This window comes from Buteo buteo, chromosome 11, assembly GCF_964188355.1.
Source record: "Buteo buteo chromosome 11, bButBut1.hap1.1, whole genome shotgun sequence".
Classification (NCBI taxonomy): Eukaryota; Metazoa; Chordata; class Aves; order Accipitriformes; family Accipitridae; genus Buteo; species Buteo buteo.
The window spans coordinates 2492484-2517787 of NC_134181.1; the positions used below are offsets into that span (position 1 = coordinate 2492484).

The 25304-nt window shown below is 36.0% G+C and overlaps 1 protein-coding gene across 5 annotated transcripts in view; it reads right to left on the reverse strand.

Annotated features, from left to right (window-relative positions):
• Positions 1–25304, reverse strand: part of BANP (BTG3 associated nuclear protein) — a 158717-nt gene that overhangs the window by 96994 nt on the left and 36419 nt on the right. For all 5 annotated transcript variants that reach the window (XM_075039866.1, XM_075039865.1, XM_075039869.1 and 2 more), the window contains 2 exons: positions 24578–24753; positions 10836–11075 (listed from right to left, as the gene is read on the reverse strand). In XM_075039866.1, coding sequence (XP_074895967.1) covers positions 10836–11075; positions 24578–24753 — 416 coding nt within the window. The remainder of the gene's footprint in view (positions 1–10835; positions 11076–24577; positions 24754–25304) is intronic.

Consider the following 25304-nt stretch of genomic DNA (forward strand, 5'->3'; position numbering starts at 1 on the left):
AATACAGGTCTTACAATTACCAAGACACCATCTGTCCCAAACCATGGCTACTACAAATTCCCCACATTCAAGAACGGGATGGGTTGAGGTAACATACTATCACTCATTGGTTCCCTTTTAGAATGAAAATCTCCTTTCTAATATATAGGAAAGCAGCATGTTTTAGCTATTTCAAGAAAATCAATGATTTAAAATAATGTTTTCTCATATCAACTCCTAAACCAAAGCAAATTCAAATAAAGTATCTGTCTGGTAGGAATACTTTCTGGGATTAAAAGGGTGCATTTTGACATACCAGCATCAATGAAAGCCAGAAGAAGTATTAAACTATTTATAAAATGCTCATTACACTGTTTAGACAATCTGCTGATTACAATTCTATGCAAATAGAACACCAAACCACTTGGAAGAACAGGCAAGAAAGTTTCCCTCAATAATGTCAAATTACTCTATCAGATTGAGGAAACATTTCAGAAGTTAAGTTGTTTTAAGTATCTACCAAACATCACAAAAAGTGTTTGCACATACAGGCTTTTGTCACATATAACAGATTAAAGTGAAAGATTCACTGCTTCCATCATTACAACTTTCTCTGTCAATCTGAAGCTGCAGATCCGATGATTTGGTGGATGCAGACAGATGACTGGAACCACATTTAGTTTTCACATTTGTCTCAAGCATACCAGATCAAAGGCCTACTGCAAGAGACCATTCACCTTTTAGAATTGATTGCTAGAAGTCTTTCTGCTTCAGGTAAAATACATAGTCTCCAACATCCAGATAGTTTTTTGTTTCTTTTTAAGTTATGAGAAAGCAGTACAACCCAAAAGGCATGAGGTTTCTCTTTCTCTGTTCTTGCCCTCTGTAAAACCGAGCATTTTGAAACCAAATGTTACACGAGAAAAGTAAGCACCTTCTTGGTGCTTACATGCAGATTTGGTTCAGATTTTATTCTGCCAGTGTACTGTTCCTCAAAAGAAATAATAACTAGCTTCCAATTACCAGAATATTTAATATCTAATTGTATTTTATTAAAAGTTAATTTGTCCAAATATTTCATTATTATTAATATTTATATAGACTATTTGCCTGAATAATTTTTAGCAAATCCCAGAACCAGAGGAAACATGAAATTAAAAATTATTTTAAATGCCCTTGTTCTACAAATTAAAAGGACCCATGTGGGTCTGCAGAACCCTACCAGAAGTTTCAAAAACAAAAATAAAATTATATTAGCATCTAGAAACTCCAAATTCCACCAATGTACCCTCTTCTAAAACAGAAGAGCTCCTACATTCAGACACACCTTACCACCTTTCTGGAAAACCAGCCAGACTATGTTTATGTATTTTACCTATTTTATTTTGACTCATTGAGAGACAGCCATAAGCATGCAAATAATGCCATCCAGTGGAGCATCAAATTTACCATTCCGGCAAGAAACAACAGCATTTTTATCCGTGCATGTGTATGTTTGCTCAAATCTCTGACTCCCTTGCAGCACATGCCAAGTGCTACAAAAGGTTAGCAGAACTGCAGAACCAGAGATATGCTGTGAAATGGAAGCGAGCGAATTAATCACTACAGAAATAGAGTATTTTTGATGTTCCTGGTTGCACACTTTGATTGAAGTGAGTTCCACACAGCGTGTTACAGTGGTGGCCATAAGGCATTCCTGTAGGGATCTTTTGATCACATTTCTCCTATGGTGACAGAATATCAACAGCTGCATAAATGTAACTGTTTAATAACCAGAGTATAATTATCGAAAATTATCAAAATCTTGAAGTGTCTGACTCATTAAATTGAATCAATCAACCCCACAAGAAAATAATTCTAGACCAAACCAGACGTTTTATAATCTGAAAACAGAAAAGCCTTCATGTCATCTACTACTTGCTACAGCTCACAAGTTACATGAGAGGTACTCCACTACAATGATACTGGACAAATGACATAGATTTGCTTCTATTGTTTCCTCCATTTTTAAAAGAAAACACATTGCTTGCTCTAAAAACCATCTTTCAAGAATCTAAAAACACAGCAAATAAAACAAGATACCTTGAAAAAAGAAGATCTTTTTCATTTCCTCCCAAAATATATATATATATTCATGCAACATTTGGGTCTCAGTATGAAAGCAAAACTGCATACTTTGTACAGCTATAGCTGTACAGCTAAAAAAATTGCAGTGACAGCATTCCATATAGACTGCACAAGCATTTTCATCTGAAATGGCTTTTCATGAAGATTAGGACCTAAAGACTCCAATACTTGTTTGACTTACCCGGCCACTAACAACCTCCTTCCAAATAAAATACCTAATGCGCTCATCATAACTATTACCTTCTTTTTGCATAATAGAAATGCATTTACAGGATATCATGCTTTTAAGTATTCAGTTAAATCTACCTTTTAGTTTTGCACATTCAAAATGTCAGAGCATTCACTTATGATCACAGCAAGCAAAGATCTTGCTATTTCTTTTACTCACTGGGAAAAACAATCCCACAAGGTTTATCAGACATCATTCTGGTTTGGAATGGAATATACCTAAGTATATGATGTGTTTATTGCCAAAGGATCAACTTGCTGTTTGAAATCAAAGTCTGATGCTCAAAACAAATGGAATCACCTAAATTGAAGCAGTAATGCTCGATCAAAAAAAATGTTTCTGATTTTAAGAAGCCACTGCCAATAACCACACTTCAGGTCATTTTTGATAGCCGCGATTTTACAGAGAAGTTGATTAAACAGCTGTTAGTCTTTTACACAGCAGCACGATGCGATCTGACAGAACCGGCAGCAGAACCGATGGAAAAAGGAGGGTTGTTGCTTTAACCACCCCCTTCCCGAGACATCCCGTTACATAAGCCCTCACCGCAGTGCCTCGGGAGCCCATCTGGATGGCAAACGCCACCACACGTGCCGCCAAGAAAAACTCACTTATGAATCAACAACGAAAATTTCTCCCCTTCCGAAGGAGCTTGTGGGTTTGGAAACGACTGGCACGACAGAAGCCCGAACGCTGCGGGAATTTATTTACATTTTACTTGCAGTCAGCTTGAGGCATCTCCTCACTTCACTTTTTAACCCTTGTGAAATGGAGAAAAGAAAGTTCAAAGCCAGGAAAGGAAAAGCTATGCAACTTTCTGGAATTCCGTTTATGACATTCTGTGAAATCACAGCTCTCCTTGCCTACAGCAATGCGTTTTCCAGATGAATGTACATTATTTTTGCACTGATCAATCTGTGTTTGGTGGCTGAGCTGCTTTTCCTCTCAAAATGTCAGGGATCAAATACTTTCTTAGATTCTTCATGTGTTCTAAAACCACACCATAAAAGTTCAATTTTGTCACTTACAGGCCTTCGATAGTAAAGAAAATATTTCTTGTCTGGAGTCCATCAAAAGTTCATTAGGATATTTTATTTATGCAGGGACTGAGCCTGAGTGATACTGGGTAACCACCAGCCTCCTCTACAGATGGTGAGAGTAAAGCATGCTCTGCATCCTTCTGAATTAGGTCCTAAAGGGATACCACCGCTGCACACTGGAGTAACTACCCTGCAAACAGTCACAACACTGGAGAAGTTCCATGTATGGAGGAATCAGCCCAAAGAAAAGAGTGACTAGTACAACCATGATACAAAGAGTCCTCTATTTTACTTGTAACTTCATAGCTCAGGTCGACCTTTGGTATTGATGAAGATGATCCTTGGACATCAGGCTCAACACTGATTACAAAAGGTCCAATACTTCTTGCTGACATCAGGCTTTGGGGCTTGTTAATTCATTAATACGTAATGACTTCTGAAATCCACGCAAGACTCCCTTGATATTCATGAGAAAAAAAAACAGCACTCATTCAGCTAAGTTATCGTAGCTGTAGCAGTAATTTTCCCAATGAGCACATCTTTCTTATAAAATTAAACAACCTGCCCCTTTTTTCATTATACACTCCTGAAGCAACATTTAAAGTCACTGAGAAAACTGCTTTTATGCTCACAGACTTATCTGTATTTTTTTAGCTGCCTCTCAAGAAGTGAGGACCAGTGCACTTCAGCACATACTTTAAGGAAGTCTGGCCAAAGCGGAAAAGTATTGACAGGATGGAACAACTGTGCATCAGCTGGAAAGAGATGGTCCAAGTGACCTAATGCATTAGTTTTCTTCTTTCTGTAGAGCCTACAAACTCCAAATGCTTGACAGCACATCATGCACAATCAAGTTACATGCAATCACAGTTGCGACTGACAGGCTAAGCAGCTGCTTACGTTCAAGAATAGAAAATTAAATTCATCACTTGTATAATGCAAGAACAAGAGAAGTGTGAGAGGGAGAGAGAAAACACACTGCCAACAATTTATTTCCCAAAATTGCTGTCTTTATTTCACTTTAATAAACAGTAACTGGCCAGCAAAGTAATTGAAATAAACATAAGTGCCCAGGAAAGAAGAAAACAACAGCCAGCATTAAATTAGAGTGCTTACATAAAGTCAGTAAGCAAGTGCCAGCATTGATGCCATTTATGAGAACTGTGGTGCTGAGATAAACTCAATGGGTTCTCATATTATCTTCTTGCCTAGCCTCAAAAGAGGTTATCACTTCCCTCCATGTGGCAGCATTTAATTGATTCACAAAGAAGCAGCTATTTGGAACTGAAGCCAGACTTTTGCAGCTCTGAGGAAGACAACATGTTTGAAAAAAGCAGCACTGCTGCATCACAAGGCCTTTCCCGAGGGTGCTGTACAAAAAAAATTAATGCTTTTTTGGATATGAGAAAAGCACAACAGAAATGCTTTCTTTCACTTCTTTCCATTTAAAGATGTGCTGAACTCTCAGACTTCGCTCTCACTTTCTTCTTGAGTACGAGACAGTTCAACACCTCTGCAGACTCTCCCTCCTATCTTCCCAAGTTCTGCCCCTGACGACAGTCACCACTCTTATGGACTTCAGAATGAACCACAACGCAGCTCTTCTGAAATTGTCAGACACAGGTGGTCCACTTGGTAAGATTCAGAGTGGAGGTTTTGAACAGCACACAGCTGAGGAGAACCTGCTTTAACTCCCCCATCTGCCACAGGCATGATGCTGCAGAATTGGATGAATTCTTGTCTGCTTATACTCAACCCTTCAAACTGTAAAATCAAGTTTGTCCCACCTCTAAGCCATGATCTGGCAGTTGAGGAGAAATGCACTACAGCATCTGATAACACTGCAGTACTCAAAGGAACAGGCTGAAGTAAATTTTTATTTCCAAAGAGCTACAGTCCATGGTATTTATTACTAGGAGAAGAAAATGTTGGCAACAAGTATCTCCAAGGACCACAAGATTAGCTCATCCATGCAGATACAAACCACACAACTTCATTTCAGACTACTATAGCTTGGAAGATTAGTTAATGTCCTATATAATGAAGAAACAGAAGCATGGGTTAAACAGAAAACATCAGGGATCCTGCCACTAACCCATTCCTCTTCCCCCAAAACTTTCAGAGTATCCAGAGCATGACTGATTCTTAAGTTAGCTGGTCTGTCAAGGGGGACAGATTGAAATGACAATTAGCAATGTAATCACAACAATCCAAGTTACAGAAATTCATCAGTTTCTCATGCTGATGAAATATTAAAGAGATTGGACAACATGCCAATTTGAAAAATTTCCAAGTTCTCCAACAGTCTCCAGATGGAATCCAAGGTCTAAATGCATGTGTACAATTGCTGATAACCAAGACTTGGAGCCATCCATCTCTGTTGCATCTAGGTGTAACACTGTTTTAAACCACTGTATATACACTATACACTCTGACAATCAGTGACTAGTACGATATTCGGAAATGAGATACGTGAAGCCCCGAATTATAAACAGGAAATGAACGTAAGACAGAGAAAGAGTGCAGAAAAAGTATACAAAGATTGTGAAGGAAAAAAGGATATAAAAGGAAAAATGGGTATAGTTTATAAAAATACAGTAATAAAAAAGGCTTTTTTAAAGTGGAAAAATGAAAAACAGCAAATACTAAATACATTCTGTATTTATAGTGCACATCTTCAGTAACTGTAATGTTTATTTATATAAAACATTCTATATAATAGCAACAGTCTGCAGTTTCTCATAAAACAGATCTACTCGTGAGAAACATGAGAGCTAACAGTTTGCCTATGAGAAGGAACTTACTACCCTTCCTCCAGTATTTAAAAGCATAGTAATGCTCAAGAAAAATGGAACAGAAGTGTGGTATATTTGTTGTTTATCCTGCATTGCTATTAAGATCAAAACCTTCATTAAAAGCAAATGAGAAGCTGAAACAGTAGTAACTTACTGTGATGCGCAGATTTTACATGACACAAGTCACAAGTTGCTTAAACTGGCCCAACCTGCATTATGTTTGGGTTATGTGCATGAATATATATACTCCTATATACATACACTGATCTTACTGACATACATTACACAATCAAGCAGGAGTCAAATGTGTTTCCTATTAAACAAACGCGGGTGGTCTGCTTCTCAAGCAGTATTGTGTCAATGAATTTTGTAGAGCAGTATAGTGCTCAATTCTATCTAAGCAGCCCTCTGAAGAGGACATAGCTATGTTTCATTCTTCTATCAAAGTGTATTAACATCTCTTTCAACTAGTACAGTAGAAAAGCAGTCCCATCTTTACTGGAAGCAATATTATGACACAACAGAAATACCAAGGTTTGATTACCAATTTCTTTCTATTCCACATTTTTAATTGCATCTTAAAAAGTTATGTGCCATTTGAAACAGAATATACATCATTTACCATATAGTTAAAAATCAGACTTTATCATAAGATATTTTCAGATAACACTTTTTTCCTATGTTATTTAAATGACAGGGATGTATTCTGGTTGAAATAAATGTTAACTCATGACAGGAAATCAGCAAAAATTCACTCTACCAAGAAGTCTTGGAAGCAGATGGGAAAATTCAACAGAATAGTACTAAATGGCTATAACAGTACTCATACATCTTTCACCACGGTACCCTCCCTTCTGCGGGTACTGGGTTTTTTTGGTGGGGGTTTTTTTGTTGTTCTTGTTTGTTTGGTTTTTTTAACCAACAATCATGTCCCTAATGTGACAGTTATTTCAATATGCATAAATAGTTCCCTGAGCAACAGACGACTGTATGGAGCCAAGAGAGGATTTCTGATGTCCAATAATACAACTGAACTAAGGGCACAGGTTCTCCTTAATGCAATTAGTGAATTTGTATCTCCCTCCCCCACCCAACCACTCATTCTGCATTTAATTTGTAGGTACTGATCTTCTATCCTCTTGTCATAATTAGCTAAAACTGACAAATATGTTAAAAAATGATTGGTGAGAGTCTGCAAAAACACATGTGCAGATGCAAGAGCCTTTCACAGAAATGACACACTAACAAAGTTACACAGTTAACAGGAAATAACTAATGTTATTTTGTTTTAATTTAATTACTTAGATTATTTTAAAGAATAAAAACTGTTGACGGATTTTCCTTTATGAACTTCAGAAATCCCCTCTCAATTTTTTCCAAGACAACATGTAAAATTATCCTTTGTGTTATAAAGTTTCTTGTAAGTGCAAAATTCTGAATTTGGAAATCTGTTTTTTCAAACTCATTTGTGGAGATTGCTATAAAAATCTCAAAAGACCTAAACCTCTATTTTCTGTTACACAAAGAAAATTACAACTACGGATGTTCTTATATCATATTTCACCAGAAAATATCTACATTTTTAGTAGGGATGAAGTAATGAGCTACTTAATGACATATAGTATGTTTAAGTCATTTTGGTTTCTTGCCCCAAAGCTTTCTTCAATACCACTGCCACACCACAAGCAAATTTATGCCACAAGTGATAATTTATACTTCCAAAGATAAACTTTCATCTCTCTTGCAGTGAACCTTATGCAGTACATCAAGAACTTTTAATAAACATACATCTCTTCATTTTCTATAGTTTCTGCATATTATACAAAATATTATATTAAATACAGATTGGGTTAGTGTTTTCTTTTTCTTCTAGAAAAAGAAAGGAAGGAATCTCTTTCCACTGACAAACTTCAAGAAACTTGAAACAGAAGGAAAAATAAAATCCTTTATATTGGCTTGAGCTTTTCTAGCTATGATTGGCAAATGCAAGGCTGATGACATTAGATTTTTCATTTAAGTTTAAAATAATGAATCAAAGTATTACTGCTCAGAGCAGAAGCAAACCACATTGTTAGGACAACAACCTAATTTAGTTCCCAAGCTAGCGCTGCACTCAGATTTTGGTAGATTTTATGGAACAACACTTCACCAATAAAAAACAGATGGTCTGTGGACTGGTAAAGCAAAGTGAATATGGCATAGCAGGACTCCTCCCAGTACCTCTCTGACAAATACTAAGGATGAAATCGTGGCACAGCTGAACTCAACAGGAGTTCTGCCACTGAACTGAACATGGCCAGAATCTCATCCTCGAAAGTTATGAGTCATCCATATGCTCACTCACATCACAGCAAATTCATAAACAGGGTAGTGAAATCAAATTTCATTTCAACTTAATTATTTTCAGTGATGACATATTAGGTTATTATATGAAATCATCATTTCTGGACCAATGTTGTTGCTATTAAATTTGCTGCTTCATCAAGTTTACATGCATTTTCTTCATTTGTTGCCACAGGGTTCTTTGCCATAGCCAATAGCAAATCTCAACAACCATTAACATTTAGGTACCCAAAAAAGTAAACTCTGGTCAGATTCAAACAGGCTGTATTTTTTCCAGAAGTCATACACAATCCCTAGTTTGCTATGGACTGGTTCCCAAAAGAAAGAAACACACTAGTCAACACAAAGAAATAAAGATATGTTTCAGATACCTGGATCCCAAACCTTCTGAACTGTGCTTATGACATCAAAGACACAGACAGTGGTTTCTGTGCTCATCATTCAGAATGCTGCTGCCTATGATCCACTGCTGCTACGTTTCTGCATTGCAGACCTTTGCCAACTGCAGGGATCACTTCTATAATCCAAATTCTTCATGGTCAGAATGCCTTATATAAATGACATAATCCCTAGCTTGAGGATTCAGTCACAGGAGCACATTCCTTCCCTATGTTCACATTTTCAAAACCCTGTTCTTTGTACACAAGTAGTTATAAACTCACTCGTTTGATTTGTGCTCACAGATTTAAGTGATGAGGAAAAGGGCTGCTAGTGACTTGCTGTAACATTGGAGCAAGATTCATTTCTTTATGTTTCTAAAAACTATTGTCAACAAAATTCTAAGTTTTAAAAACACAACGGAACAAGGTCATTTACATTGTTGAGATCAATAGATAAAAAGGTTGAGGAGATCAAAATTACTTTGAATCATATTCTCCCTTAAAAATACATATTTAATATATTTGCCGTAGAAGCCTGAAGTCTTCTGCTTCAGGTATGTAAGGAGACAAAAATTGGCCTAATGCAGCGAACCGAATGGGTTAGTTTTGCCTATCAATTTCCCCATGATAGCAAGCAAATTACTAGAAACAAAAGCAGGTCAATAGGACTGTATTTCCTCCGCTCAGTACTGTGTAAAGAAAGCACAGCAGTCTCATGATTGAATATTCTTCACATTTTCTTCCATGTAACTATCAAACACATTGCCCTAACAGAAGCACAAAAATAAAACACCAAATTCTTCAAACACCATACAAAATAAGCTCTCTCTGGCTATGTTCTTAAGCCTTAATTGGCATTTCAAATTGGCAATTGCATACAAAACACTCTAGTACGACAAATTATTCCCACTCTACTAATCCATCGGTGACCTACATAAGATGTGACTATAAAGAATCTTTTAACAATGAGATCTACTGGTATATTAAAATCTAGTTCAATTAGTAAAGGTGGTCATTTTTAGACTCCCTCTTAACTCCACACTAATATTTAAATTTGTTTCCTCTTTGCATGCATAGCAAAGGTATCATACAAGGTGTACACTTGTGTCAGATGCTTGGCTGTTTGAAAGGCCTTCGCCTACCTCCTTTGCTGGAAAATATTTACACCATAGCACGTGGAACAAACTTGGCTGTCCTAAACGTATTCACTGAGTAATTCCCTACTAGAAGCCACTGTATCAGAGCAAGATGCATTTGTCCAGATTCTTCTTTTCACTTAAAACAAGTGGCTAGGCCTACTATATTCCATATGCAAACCACATTTGATACCTTTTAAATTGCCAAAAATTGCTTCTTCAATGTAAGTAATATCTGCTCATTATACTGCATAATAGCTTTAATAACCAAAAGATTCATGCACACTGGAGCAGACAGAAGTACATTAGCATCATGTGCGTTCCTGTTATGAATCCACAGACTTTGATACTTAATCTCTCCTGAGATTGCAAATTTCCTCCATCTCAATGTCAGCAAGTCTTTTGAAATAATAGACATAAATGGCAAGTAAAAAACTAGTATTCAAGACCATACTGTTTTGAACACTTGAACAATATTTAAATATGGGTAATTTGTTTTATTATTTGTTCCATTATCTGAGAAAGTAATACTTCTCTGATATTTACTACAGGTGGTGCACTCACAGCTGGTGGTTGCAAAGAAATCTCAATTCAGATTTCAAGATTGAGGAATTTTTGGTGATCACCCACAACAAGCTAAATTAAACCAGCCCATTAGAATTCCTTCATAAAGAAAAGCTAACAAAACATCTGTCTGGCAACAACAATACCTACCTCATTCTTACAAAACAGTTTAACTGCAAATAGCAGACAGTTTCTGCCTTATCTGCACAGTATAAATCCAAAAGTTTCAGTACAATACTCACAACGAATTCCATAAATCATGAGAGGATCAAGTTGCTTCTTCCCATGCTTCCCCTGGCCTGAAAGGTTGGAAATGGCCTGAATTTCCCGATGGAAGAGATAATCAAGCAACGTCAGTGCCATCTTCTCAGCTGTGCGACAGTTCGTGCTGATGTGCAGCATGTCAGCAGGGGTGATGGGGCAACGGACCCGCATCTCAGGATTATTTTCGTCTCCGAGCCATGTCCCATTGGGGTAATCCTCTAAAAACAGAGATTGTGGAAATTTTAACTGTGGCACAGAATGAAACAGTCAGGTTCAAGTTACAGGCAACATTTCTTAAGTTATCATGAGCTCTTTCAGTTTTTTTCATAGTTTCCATAAACTACTTTAAAATTTAGCATGACAAATAGGCTCACAAGATTTGCTAGACATAAAAAGTTTTTCTCAACTCCACATCAATGGTGACCAAAAGTTATTGCCATTAATGTTCTGGCCTACACAAGGAACTGGTGCAATTAGTCTAACTCACTCTCAGATATCTTTAAGTGACTCATACTAGAGGCCACAGCTGAAAGAGCACACTATATTCACAGTGTTCTCATTCATCAAGTTAGTCATCCCCTAAAAATGAAGATTACTGCAACCCCATAATATTCTTAAACAACAGCTAATTTCAAGAAGCTAACAACTTTGAACAACATTTTTCCCCCAAACCAACGTATTTAAATGAGTCTAAGCAAGATAAATTTAAGAAATTATAATCAATAGTGAGCAGCAACTTATTTAATCACTTAAAAAGAATATTTCAAGCAGTGAAAATCATTCAAAATGTAGCCAGAGATCCCAATCAAAATTTCAGTCTTCCTTCAAATTTACTGGCCAGTAGTCTACACTACTTCCTAAACATACAGTTTACCAAGGAACAGGCCCAGCATAAAGATAATGAAGTAATTGCTAATCATCTGCCAAGTACATCTTCCTTTCTATTCAAGTATAAGGGCATTAGCAAGAGAATATATTTTAATGTTACCCACTGCCAGAAGCACACGTACCTTCTCTTGTGTATATACACACACATATTTTATAAAGAAGTGGTTTGGTTTTGGGTGTTTTTTTTTTTGTCCCAGCCACTCAGTTCGGTGGGGGAAAAAAACCCCTATTCATTTTAGGAAGAATACTAAGCCCTCACTGGAAATTAATCTTTTGGAGAATGCCAAAAGTTAGCAGATTCAAGTCTAACCAGAAACTAGAACAGAGCTTATAAGGATGACCAATCCCTACTCAAGTGGTGGATGCAACACAGGACCTAGGATGAGACTCTCATTCCAGATAAAAACAAGATTTCCAGTACGAATCTTGACAATGCTAATAGGAACTGGATGGAACAACATTCCAGTACTATTTCAGAGTTCACTGACACAGACCATTTGGATTTGATTTCTGTTTGCTCAACTTTGTGGAGTAAAATAAAGCTTCCCGACTTAGGAGTCACTCAGCCCTTCCATACTAGAGCTTTACAGTATTTCATTGTTGCTTCACATCCTTCAGAATGGTAAAAATGCAAACAAGTCATTCAATTACATGATTTATCTTTCATTAAATGCCTTTAGAGTTTCATGGTATATACAAAGTCACAAACTCCTGGTTTCCATAACGCTTCTAGTCACAAAATAGTGTGACAGATTTCAGACAGATGAGCATACCCTTTTCACATTGAACAGGACCCATGAGTAAGCAGCATCTTTATTTCCAAGTACTGGCATAGGTTAAGCAACCTGCATTTTACTAGAGTACAAGCCAAAAGCATGCAATAAAATATAACATAAAAGTAACTCGAACACTAAAAAACACTTTTCCAACATGACCTTTGGATTGAGTCATACCACATGTCAGATACAAGTTTATTGCAATGAATAATGACAGTATGAAGTAAACATTAGATTATGCAATACTGATATATCACTATAAACATCAGTTTATCAACTGTATTAATTTGTAAAGAAAAATATTTATAGCTGATGTATTAGCAGCTAGTCCCTCAAACTTTTTTCTGTTGAAATCAGAACTTAATGCTCTGTTCTGAATACATTTTTATACACTCACAATTCTTTTTTTTTTTATTTGAACCTTACTTTTTATCCTGAACTATGTAATGGGGCACACTAGCTGTTTTCTGCTCACAGTACCAGGTGCCATCCGAAAAATAAGGTGGTTCAGATTAATTATGACTTGTTTTGAATGCCACTGTGTCTGGCCTTACCACAAGTCTGGTTAACATTATCAGGGAAAACAACAGTCTGTTCCTAAAGATAAATTGACTGTTTCGTAAAAATTTGGGCAGAGCTGGCAAAGCAAAAACATCTCTGGATAAATGTGATAAATGTGCAAGTTTTTCAAAGAAATCATAGGAAGTCTGAGTAAATGATTCTACATCCTATCAAAATCTTACTTCCTTACCAGTTCACAGAATTACTATTAGATATAAGAGTTACTACTACTTACAGAACACCTTTCACCTGCAGTCTTGTTTAACAAATGCTATCAACCTACGTGAACCAAAGATGTTTTCAGTTTGCAGAATAATTTTTTTCTTTTTTTTTTTTTTACTGGCACAGAGTCCAGAACATACTGTTTTTACCACATGCAACTGTTCTTTTATTGCTAGCAGCCTAGAAAAAAGACACTATCTTGTTATTCTGACCTATGAACACAAGCCCCACATTAAATTAACTCTTGCATTTTCCTCCTGCTTTAAAAGCTTCAACAGAAAGGGGATTTGCTTTATAATCATTTTGCATTAAGTGGAACTTGCATGACTAAAGTTAACCAAGACTCTACTGTCTCACTGCAGCTACTTGAGGGCACAAAAGCTAAACTATTCCTTATCACATATAAAAATAATTCCTACTGGCCTGCCAACACATCTGGCACTTTGCATAGAGCAAATACGATGAGATTGGCACACAAAAAAAAATGGTGAAAAGAGAAGTACAGTGCCAGTTATGAGGAAGGCAGAACTGCTCTGAACAAGTGGTGTGGTATGGGAGAAGACGGGCTGTATAAGGAAAGAGGAAAAAAAGACTGGGAGTTTGATGGAAGTTGTCTCTGAACCATTAAGTACATAAATACAATTGATTAAAGCTGCATCCTTTGAAGTTCCTAGCACTCAAACATCCTTTTATGCTTACTGAAATGGTTCTTTACATGTATTATCAGGCATTATATGTAATATCTAGATAGAATCTAGATGAGTCAGGTGATTTAGTACATACATTGCGATAGCCAGACACTGAGTCAGGACTCCACTAGGCAGTGTACAACCATACATAGCTTCCTCTATTCCTTAAAGGCTACCAAACCATAAATAACATGTGAAGGGCTGGGGAGGAAGAATACAGTCAAAGAACAGACTTCTCTTAAAACTAATGAAGCATAAGTGCACACACTCATCTGTAACTGTAATCACGCACCCTTCTCATTTTGCCCTGAAGTATTTTTCTTTTGTTAATTTTTCTAATAGCCTTGCTGCATTTTGAATGCATTTTGAGTGCTATGTGGAAAGATACTTCCTTGCATTTCTTTACACCAAATATTGTATCATCAGAGAAGTGGTTCTTGATCATTTCTACTTCCAGTGTTAAAAGTCCTGACATTTTTATCTGATTTCCTCTCTGTACTCAGAAGCTCATTTCAATGACAGACAGTCTAATTTCTAGCTCCTCTTCAATGTTTTTTTAAGGTCAGAAAATTTGCCTTTATCTTCATTCTACTGAATCCACAACTAGTTCGCTTTTCAATGCTGTTTTCAAATCTTTTTTACTGTATTAAGTCCATTTCTTTTATCTCACAACACAGCTGACCATTCCTCTGTTTCGGCAGGGACGTGCGAGAAGACGAGAGGCGGCTGGGGCTGCTACGCAAACAAGCATTTCTATGGAAACAGGGGCGAGCGAGCTTTAAGGTTAGTACCGAGAAAACCTATGTCAAGAGAACAAAAACCAGACAAGAGTTGCTGTGGCTTTCAGACTCGCTCTCCGTATGTTTATGTGTTTTCCTGCCCGTGGAGATGACAGACACTTAACTGTTACTCACATCTTTCCGTTGGGATATACTCCCCTCGTCTGATATGTGAGCATTAGCAGTAAGCCTAGAAGCAAAGCCAGGCTCTGCTCTCTTGCTAGGTGTTGTCAGTCACTCCTTTAAAACAAGGAAAAACAAAAGGAAACACCTGCCCACATAAACACTTGAATTGACATGTTCCATTATTCAGAGTAGTTGTGTTTATTTTACTAACGAGGCTGGGCACAAATCTGGCATTTGCAGCAGAGAAAAACGACTGGTAGCTGCAGTACAAAAGCAGAAAGATGAAATAACCTTTTAAAAAAATCCTAACCTACAAAAATAAACACCCATTTCTAGCGAAATTAAATAATATTTTGGCTGATGTGTAGAAGATTCAACATCATCTTTTTAAATAAACTTCTGTCAACTAGCCCAAGTCATTTGTCCCTACAAGAATTCACAGGGGTAGTGATTAACTGATGGAGACTGCAGAGCACTGGCTTTATTAACTAACAATCATTAAATACAAGGAACAGAGTGACAATCAGGCTGTTAACCTACAAATCTAGCAATGTGATTTAAAGCTTGTGCTAAAAGAAAGGTTAAAGAACTAGCTTTAAAGCTGTGTTCACCGAAACCTCCTCCCACCACAAAAAGCAGTTAAGACACTGGGAGTTCTGGCAAAAGGAAGCGAACACGCACACATCCACAAACATCAGAAACCCTAGACACAGAACTGGAGTTTTTTGCCTGAGTATTCTCGTGGGGGAAAAAAGGTTTAATTTCCATGTAAATATAAAAGAAAGCTAGCCAGAAGAATCTCATACTCCAGGTATAATCTTCCGTACAGCCCAAAGGATTTGGCTAACAGACACACAGTGCCAGTTAACTTCTAAGCCCCTATGAAGGTCTTTTCCAACCTAAATGATTCTATGATTCTATAGTTAGGGGACCGGTACACTGTATGAGATACTCTGAAAATATATCCTGCTCTCTCCTGTGCTCATGGTTTCTTCAGTTGTCTGACAGACAACACACAGAACAAAAGAATATATATGGGTATGCAGTACCAGAGCATACTTGTCTCAGCAAATACTATGGTGTGCATAGAAGTCTCTGCATAACATCAGCAAGATTACTTGTTTGTTAAAAATAAGGCCTCAGTTTTAGTATACGGTTAAATCCATGAGAGAAAGAGAAGATTCACTTACTTTATGACTCATGGAAGGTCAGGGAATTTATTAAACAGAAGTAGAAAATTAGGACTATGCGATCATCTGTAATTTAAAACAGCTAAAAAAAAACCCAGATAAAATTGAGAAAGTTAAAATCCATGGACTTACAGGGCTTTTAAAACCCTTAGAACACGTTTCATGTCAGAAAATCAGATTTCTAATTTAGATTTTGACCACTTTCTTTTTTATTGCCTCTTTGTTATATTTAACTTTGCACAGTGGACCAGACTGTTAATTCCAAACTTCACTGTGACAGATAGCTGGAAGAAACCATTATTCATTTGTTTGCTCCCAATAATAAAAATCAATCAATCAAAGCAATTCAATTCCTATAGTTTCCTCTGGCTTCAACAAGTCCCCGAAGCTCTTGAAGTCTCATCAGTGTCTTCACATCAGCTACATATATTGTTTTAAAGTTGCTATTTAAATTTGCTATTTAAAAGTTCATTCTTACTGTCTGTATCTAGTCATAAGGAGCTTGGCAGGAAAAGCAAAGTGCTGCAAATGATCATATAACATGTGATATTTGATCTTACAGTGAACTGGAAAATCCTGTGGACAGATAAGTGTCGGCCATGTACAAATAGCTGCTTAGATTCACATTTGGAAAGCAAATTCTGAGCACTATTTAATACTGCTATTGTAAAATGACTGTTTCAGATGCAAAGTTAGAGAGACAATATGTGACTAAATTTTCTTTGGAAAAGTATTATTCATCCTTTAATTAACACAGGTTGTAGACCAGTTTTCCTTTATATTCCCCCCAAAAAAAAAACCACCACGTTTACATTTCTAATTCTGTGGGTTTGATAGTCTTAAATGCAGTAAAAGGAATACAGAGAAAGCAGATATGACACAAAACTATCATATATGGTGCCAAACATCATGTGCCAGTGTATCAAGTGTGAAGTTACTAAACCAAATTCTAAATCAATTGATCTTGCCACTTTATTTATATCACTTAAAAACAGCTTTCATGGAGCTCTGTCCAAGAGCACTTCACATACTTGGGAGATACTAAGGACAGTGTGTTTCTTTCTTAGTAATTTCAAAGTCTTGGCTTTAGCATAGACATTTTTAAAAATATCTGCTTTTAAAGCAGCATAGTAATGCTGAATGGGATATTCTTATACCACAAAGATGAGAGGTCCTGCTTTTTTTTTTTCCCCCTTCCATATTAAAGACAGGACACTAACTCTATTGTGAAAGATTTAAAAGGGTAACAATGTGCACTAATGTTTTAGGAACAGATGCTCCTCTTGTTTGTACAGTAAGTCACAGAATATTTTAAATGTTACCATATACTGAATACGTGTAAGAAGAGTATTATTATAATATTCCCTACATCTTGAAGCCCCTTGTATCTTGAAAGCAATCTAATATCAAGCAAAATAATGCTTTCATCATATCTCCTAGAAAAGACTGCAAGTACAACCACAGTGCCTTTAGATAGCTTATTCTTTAGTTGAACAGTAACAATTCAACATTTGAGCTTTGTTGAGCTAAACTGAAGCAGCTGCTTAAGTTAGTATTTTTTCTGTACATAAGCTGCATTAAAAAAAAAGCAATTTGTTTTTACCAATATTCTAATGTGAAATTTTGAAAAGCAAGTTCTTGTGAAGTTTTGCAAAATAAAATTCAACACCTTCAGAGGAAACAAAAAACTGCCTGATCACACCAAGACTAATTTATCCAAAAAATTAGTGAATATATTTGGGTATTATCTATTTGTTGCTTTCTGCTGTTTGCATGTTTCTTGGCAAATAATACTTAATGTAAAATTCTAAAACAGCTATTTAGTGCTAACTCAAGACTTACCAGAAAGAGTTCCTTATGAACTTTGTGTGATCTTTTATACATGAATTCCAAGCAGTTTACCCAACAAATGAGAAATCACAGGTAAGCAACAGCCACACTTTTTGACTGTTTCCTATAAATCCAAGAGTGTAACACTCTTAAATCAGAATCAAGTGTTGCAGAAGGTACTATGTAAATACAAAACAAATACAACATCCACACCCAGCAATTTCACAATCCAAGAATGAGGCAGGAGACAATAGGTAGATTACAGAGAGGCAGGCAGGTGACAACACACACTGAGATGGTGGGCATAACCAAAGGAAGGAGTATCTTAAAAAAGGTATCTTAAAAGAAAGGTATCTTAACTATGGCTAAGTTTTATGTAAACACCCTGAGAAAAGACAATTTTGTGAGTATTATGGACAGTGATGTATATATAGTTATGAGGATCTCCTCCCAGAAGTATTAGAAAGCATAAAAGTCTCTGTGAGAACATTACAAGCAAGGAAACCTGTCATCTATGGCTGAGGAAGTCAGAGCAATTCTAAACAGTGACTGGGAGGTGTCAAAGCACAAGGTCTTCCTTCATAACGAGGGTGCCATGGGGTAGGGAAAGGGATGCAAGGAGACGACGATGGGGTTAAAATGATGAGTTTGGAAAATCATATTTGTAACAGCTTTCTGAATATATGGCCAGAGAGGAGTCCTTTCAGTAAATAAGATGGGAAGTAACTGGAACCACAAGAGAATGTTATTTGCATCTCAGATGTTATCTATTAAGAACATAAAAGGTTCCTTTTAAGTGTTGATCATTTGAAAATCTACTCACCATTCTTACCAGAACTTATTTGTTCATAGTTACTCTAACTTGCTTTTCTTTGTCTAATGCTAAATCTCTTCAGTTAAAAAGTTTAGACAAATATATCTGAGAATGTCAGAATATTTTTTTAACAGATTTGTGGTGAGCGTGAAAGTGCATACGGTTGCCAGGTTATAGCTTAGTCAATTGAAAACCAACCCTTGACAGGATTACAGCCACATACCAGTACTAGAGATTTCATTAAAGCCAGAAAACAATATAGGCATTTAATATCATAGGTTTAAAACCTCTGTAATTTAAAACTAGTGTGGATCTAATGTTCTTCACAGCATAACTTTTTGCAGTGGAAGGCAAAATCCAAAAGAACGCAACAATGTTTTTGTGAACAGAGACTACACATGAGGCCTTACTTACCACATAATCAACTAGTACCGGTATCTGCAGAGATACAAAAGCCTAAAGAATCAATTCATAAAGTAAGTTCTGGGCGAGAAGGACACTAAATATCAGCCGTAGCATTTTAGGTTGGTGAAATCCAATTTAGAGCCTACAGACCTTTATAAATGTACAAGAATTCTGGAAAACACAGAAAAATAGACTCCTCAAAATAACAGTCTAAACTTTTCCTCTATTACCAATCTGAAAGCTTAAATAGTACAATATCTGAAAGCTGTAGAGGAAAATAGAATAGTGCCATCACAGCACACAAACTCCCATGTAACTATTAAAAAAAAAATCAGCATGTTTAGTATATAAAACTTAATGGCTCTCCCAGTCCAAAACCGTATCAGTGAAATTAATGAAATCTCTTCCTGTGCTATCTTTGCTTTGCATCATAGAGTGAACTGTACAAAGTTGGAGGGTGCCCATGACATTTAAGTCATGCAGTTCTGCACAGCTTCAATACACCTGAGAGAAATATCAACTCCATTCCAATCACAGCGGAACAGATGGATAAAAGTCACTGCATTATAAACCATTTAACACACATAGCAACTAAATCCTCACAAACACAAATGGACAAACAAGGTCTTTTGTAACAGTTCCTGAAGATCTACGACAGTTCATTACAAAAATAACACGTACATAGACACCAGACCCAAATGATGATGTTTTAAAAATGTTCTTCATTAATCAATTGCTCATCCTTTTTAAGCCTAATTAAAAGTTCAAGATAAAAAAAAGCACAACTTTGTTTAAACTGAGAACATGCTGTACTCCAAAACTTACAGTAAGAACACATTCATGTCAAAATTAACTGGACTTTCAAAAGAGAAAAATACATCTATCAATTTTTGACATTTACTTTAAACACTTCTCAGTGATAAGTGTTTGTTTCTTATTCCATTAAATGAGAAATATGTGTAATCTATGCTAAGGAAAAGAAAAAAAAAAGAGGACAACGAACAAGAAAGTTCCCTATATTTTTAAACACAGGTTTCCTCCAGATTAAAGAAAAAACATACTGTGTCTCAGGAGAACATTAATTTTCATAATATTTACATTGTTTTCATCTACCAAAACCTTTCAGAAAACCAGCCTCTATCCAAATTCTTAAGATACTGGCACAGTAAAATGGTTTGTTTATAAGTTTGACAGGTCATGCCATAAGTCATGTTTGGTGGTTTCTTTCCTCCAGAAAACATTTCTGCTAAAACAGACGTGTTCATGTATTCAGAGAATAACTACTACACAAAAGACTTCTAAAAACATGGGAACAGCTGGGTACTTAAAATTTCTAAAAGCCACACTTCAGAAAGAAAACATTTATATGAAAACACAAAGGTATACCTCCTGATATAAACTGTTTAGCTGCATTTCTGCCACAATACACAAGTTACCTATATAGCTTTGATGTTTCAAAAGACAGAGAAAGAGAAAAGAAAGGTTAACCAGACTTGACATTTATTTAGTTAAGTGCACTGTGGGTAAAGACAGTTTCATAACTGTCAGAGGAGCTCTCCAAAAGCTCTTCCAAATCAGAACTTCTTAGCTAAGACTGTAACTCAGATAATTATACAACAAAAAGATCTCTGGTTTGAAACAATGACTCTCGGTTAAAGGGAGGACCTTTTTGAACACCATTAATGTATTGTGTTAAAAATACAAGGAAGGTTTTTTTTCCTAAATCAGAAAAATAAAGAGAAAAAAGAGATGGGCGATGATTAAGTCAATTAGACCTTACAGAAAATGCTTACAATTAACGTTTAAATTGCTTGAGCAGTTTAAATTACCAGACTAGAGTAGCTTAGACACAGTTTTATTTGGGAGGTTGTATGTTTGCTGTTTTAAGACCTTTCTGCTTTTTCACTTCTACTCAAATTTGAGTTCAGTAGTGGCTCACACCTGGGCTTCTTCATTCAGTACCCTGTTTCAGTACAGGAAAAAAAGTTTGTATTTTTTACTTAGGATTTAAATAAAGGCTGCAGTCCAGATCTCCAGAAATCAAAGATTCAAAGTTAATCAGTTTTAAGTTGATGTCCCTTCCCCATTTAAACTCTGAGAGGATCAGTGGCATTCAATTCTTTCAAACAGTGTCTCTGGAGGAAGATCATCTTCTTAAAAGAGAAGTTTGGTAAAACAGAGTTTTGAGCTTTGATCTTAACATTAAATTACCCTCCCAGTTGTAGAAAAGTAATTTTACTTCTAAAGCACGTGGTTATAAACTTACACTACTGTTTATACATCCGTACCAACTGCTCTTCTCTAATTTCCCCAGAAGATCCACTTGGGCTGCAACAAAGTTAGAGCAGAAAAGACACACTCTAACATATGCATTCAAAACAACAATAGGCTAATCACTTTTGACAGTAATTAATATCTATGGGGTAAAATTACAAGTTAAATGAAAAAACGCTATTTCTTAGTTGGCTGAATAAGGATACGCTTGATATTTTCTGTGCCAAAAATATGACATTAATAAAAATAGTACATCAGTCACTAGTAAGCGTTCTAGCCTATTTTAATTTGATTTTACACTGGTAATTCAATACTGAACAATTCTATTCTTGCTGGGTTTTATCTTCAATTGTGCAAGATTACTTCATGAACACCACTTTCAGAACTGCGGTCCAATCAATACATCAGGTGCTGACATTTCTACTGTCATGCCCACGTGAAAAGACATTAATTATTCCAAAGTGAAGTTTGGAAAAAATTCAAAAAAATTCACAAAAATTAGAGATTCAGTATCTCTAGGTGCTTTCAGTTCATAAATACTACGTCTTACAATCAACACTTTGCAGACCACTAACTGCATCTGTAAAATGGATGAGCATTTTTAGTTTTCTGAAAAGCAAAAGAAAGAATAAAGTAACTCTTGCTCAAAGAAAATAGATAAAACATACCTTACTGCACATGCAAAAAGAAGAGTAGTATACAACTGAAGATCAAATAAAGTCACAGTGTTCAGTCAGCACAAAAAAACCTTAATCTAGATCATTATTGGAACCGGGAACTGGCCTCCATGCTTCTGTATAATTATTTTTCAGGAACAGAAAAGCAGTAACACCAGTATTTTTTAAACTATCATACGTGATTAAACGCTCTTTGAAAACAGCCAGCAGAGAGCAAACAATGCCTTTATATAAACCTATTAGCTTATTTCTGAAAATATCCACAGGTCAATGCCATATCCAAAGACAGCTAAAGCCCAACTATAAACATGGTTTAGTTTTGCTTTCTAGACACAAGACAACAGATAGGAGTCATACTGAAAACGTGTTATTTAGTCTCAGTCCATAAGGGGTGAAGAACACCATTCTCAGCCCCTCATATTTTACAATCAACTGAGATTCCTCTGAGCAACTCAAAGTCACTCAGAATTCTTTCACAGATGATGAAAGCAAGCTGATGGGTGCTGTAACTTTTGCCTTTCACTGCTGAAGAAAACAAGTCTGCACAACAGACCTATTATTCTTCATCACTTTATTAATAATTTAATTTCTGTGACATCCTGCAGGCTAGTTCGCTTAGCATTCCTTCTGTGCAAGCGGTCCTCTCGTCTTTGTGAGGGCAAGAAGAGGTAGGTGTGGGGGATTACTAATCTGATTCTCAAAGCATTCATCAATCTCAGAGGGATTTTTAATGGATGACTGTTCTAAAGGTCTGAAGAAAATCAGATCTGAAGACATTAATGGATTAGCTGTTTCTTCAAAATTTACATATACGACAATGGCATAAAAGGCCAACACCACAGTTGTCTGTGCAAATCTGTGCCAAACAACCAAGTCAAAAAGGGCATTATACAACAAATACACTCCTAATATTAGAAACTTTGTTCTTGGCATAGCTGACTCAGAGCTGTATGAAATATTAAAACTCCACAAAGAGTATGTTTTATATGTATTTTCACATCAAAATATCAGCACTATCTGCAGTGCAATCATTTTTTTGAGAGGAACTCCTCAGACAGTCTCAGTGTCCTTTAATTCCCCATTGACCCAAAATTAAATACCCTTTAGAAGCAACTCTGTCTCACAACCTACAAACAGGACAGAACCTAACAGCTCTTTATAGTATGCATGTGTTGTATGAATATCCATAAGTCAAAGAATCCTAGGTTCAGATGCCTTAGAACAACATTTTCAGAACCAATCTTTAGTGCATGAGACTTTCAATAGACTGACTTCTGAAGTTTTCTAAATATCAAAATTTTAAAGCATCTCATTGAATTGCTAGTCAGTTCTGAAATCTTTGAATGCGCTCTTAAATACTCAGTTTCAGGCTATCTTGAATTAATCCTTAGCATTTATTGCATCCTAACCTGTTCACACCCATCACGCTTTTCCCAATGGCTGGATATCATGCAGAAGTAACTGAATTACTCCTAAATGAGAGTCCTTCTGTTTCAATGTTAGAGATCAAAAAGACAACACATTTACCTCTTCAGTACAAAAGTCACCTCCTAAGTGCATTGTGATGCAATAATTTCCTGAAATAACTTTCTTCTCTGGTACGTGAATGTAAATATGAACTACCACATCCAGAATAACACTTAAGTAAATATTCAATACATATGTTTTAAAAAGTAATTAGGAAAATTATTAAATTGAGTCTAGGATTCATATTACATCTATATTAAAAAAATCACTGATATTTTCAAACTAATCATAAACCATAATTTATCATCTGTTGTTTTCACCTAAAACTCCGTGTCCCTTATATCATCTTGTTTGTGACTAAAATACTGCAACATTCATTTTAATATATCCAACCACATAAAATAGAGTATCCTTATAAGGCTAATCTAAAATTCTTAGATTTCACTACATTTGATTTCTGTGTCCAAGACCAAAGGAATTTTCAGAAAAATCTGATGCTACACACTACCCGGTTAACACTGTTTTTAATATGAATTTCTTTATAAAAATTGTTTATAGTTGCTAAAATAACTATTTTACATTCTTAAGAATTACACAAGTGGACTGTCATAATAAGTTACAGGAGGAGATGAACTAGTAGATTTTATTTCCCAGAGAAAGCATTTATTTTCTTGAAACAGTATTTCAACTTGGTGATAGGAAATCCTGCAGGTTCCATGTGTTAATTTAAAGGGTTTAAAATATAAAGCTACACTGCTATAGTGGGGCATACTTTTTAAATTTTAGGAGTTTTTTTAATTAGCTGTTCTGCCTGCAAAACTAGTGAAAATGAAAACACAACAACAAAACAACCAACCAATCAACCGATTCAGAGTCATTCAGTCTTATCTGATGCTTGCTGTACTGCCTAACAAGTCAAGGTTGGACCCATGGTACGATCTCTGAAGCTTCCAGTTGAGTCTTAGTTCATTCCACCACCACATTTACTTTGCTCATGTAGCCTTATAGTTAGATCAGCATACCTTCAGAGTTCAGCGTAATAAGCGTGACATTGTTCCCAATACTTTGGCTTCCTAATTGTCCACTGTTGGAAACTGAGTCACTGGCCTCAGAGCCACTCTCTCCATCTTCATTGTGACTGTCGTCATGCCCTGGAACTTTCACCACTATGGTGTTCTGCCTACGTCCAGGAACAGCACTATGGAAAAGAAAAGTACATAACTTTGGGAAAACACAATCCTTCATCAGGAATACCATCATTATAAGGGAATTAAAAACACTGCTTGACAAAATTAAATATATTATAAAAGCATACTCCTTTAAACAAGCCTACTCCTGTTTATAACTCAGAGCTATCCAGCAAAATAAAATGGAACGAAAATAGCAGAAGAAATAAAAAAAATTTTAGATGCACACTTTCTAAATTTGCATCAATGGAAAAGTCTAGGCCCAATGTGCAAAACAAAAAAATATTTAAATAATGTATAAAAACATATTATTTAAGAACATCTTCTACTCAGAATCTCCAGTTCCATTTAATTTAAAATTTGCTTTAGATAGTACAAATTCTAACAAGCCTTCCTGGGCTGCTGCATATTCCTCCTTCAGCTGGGTAAATACAGGATCTTGGCACGCTCCCAAGTGATCGTGCATCCATGTAAAAAATATATAGCTATGGGCACTCTTTCTTTCAACTGTCAGCTGTCAACTAACATTGAACTAATCCCAGATTCTCCAAGATGTTCTCTC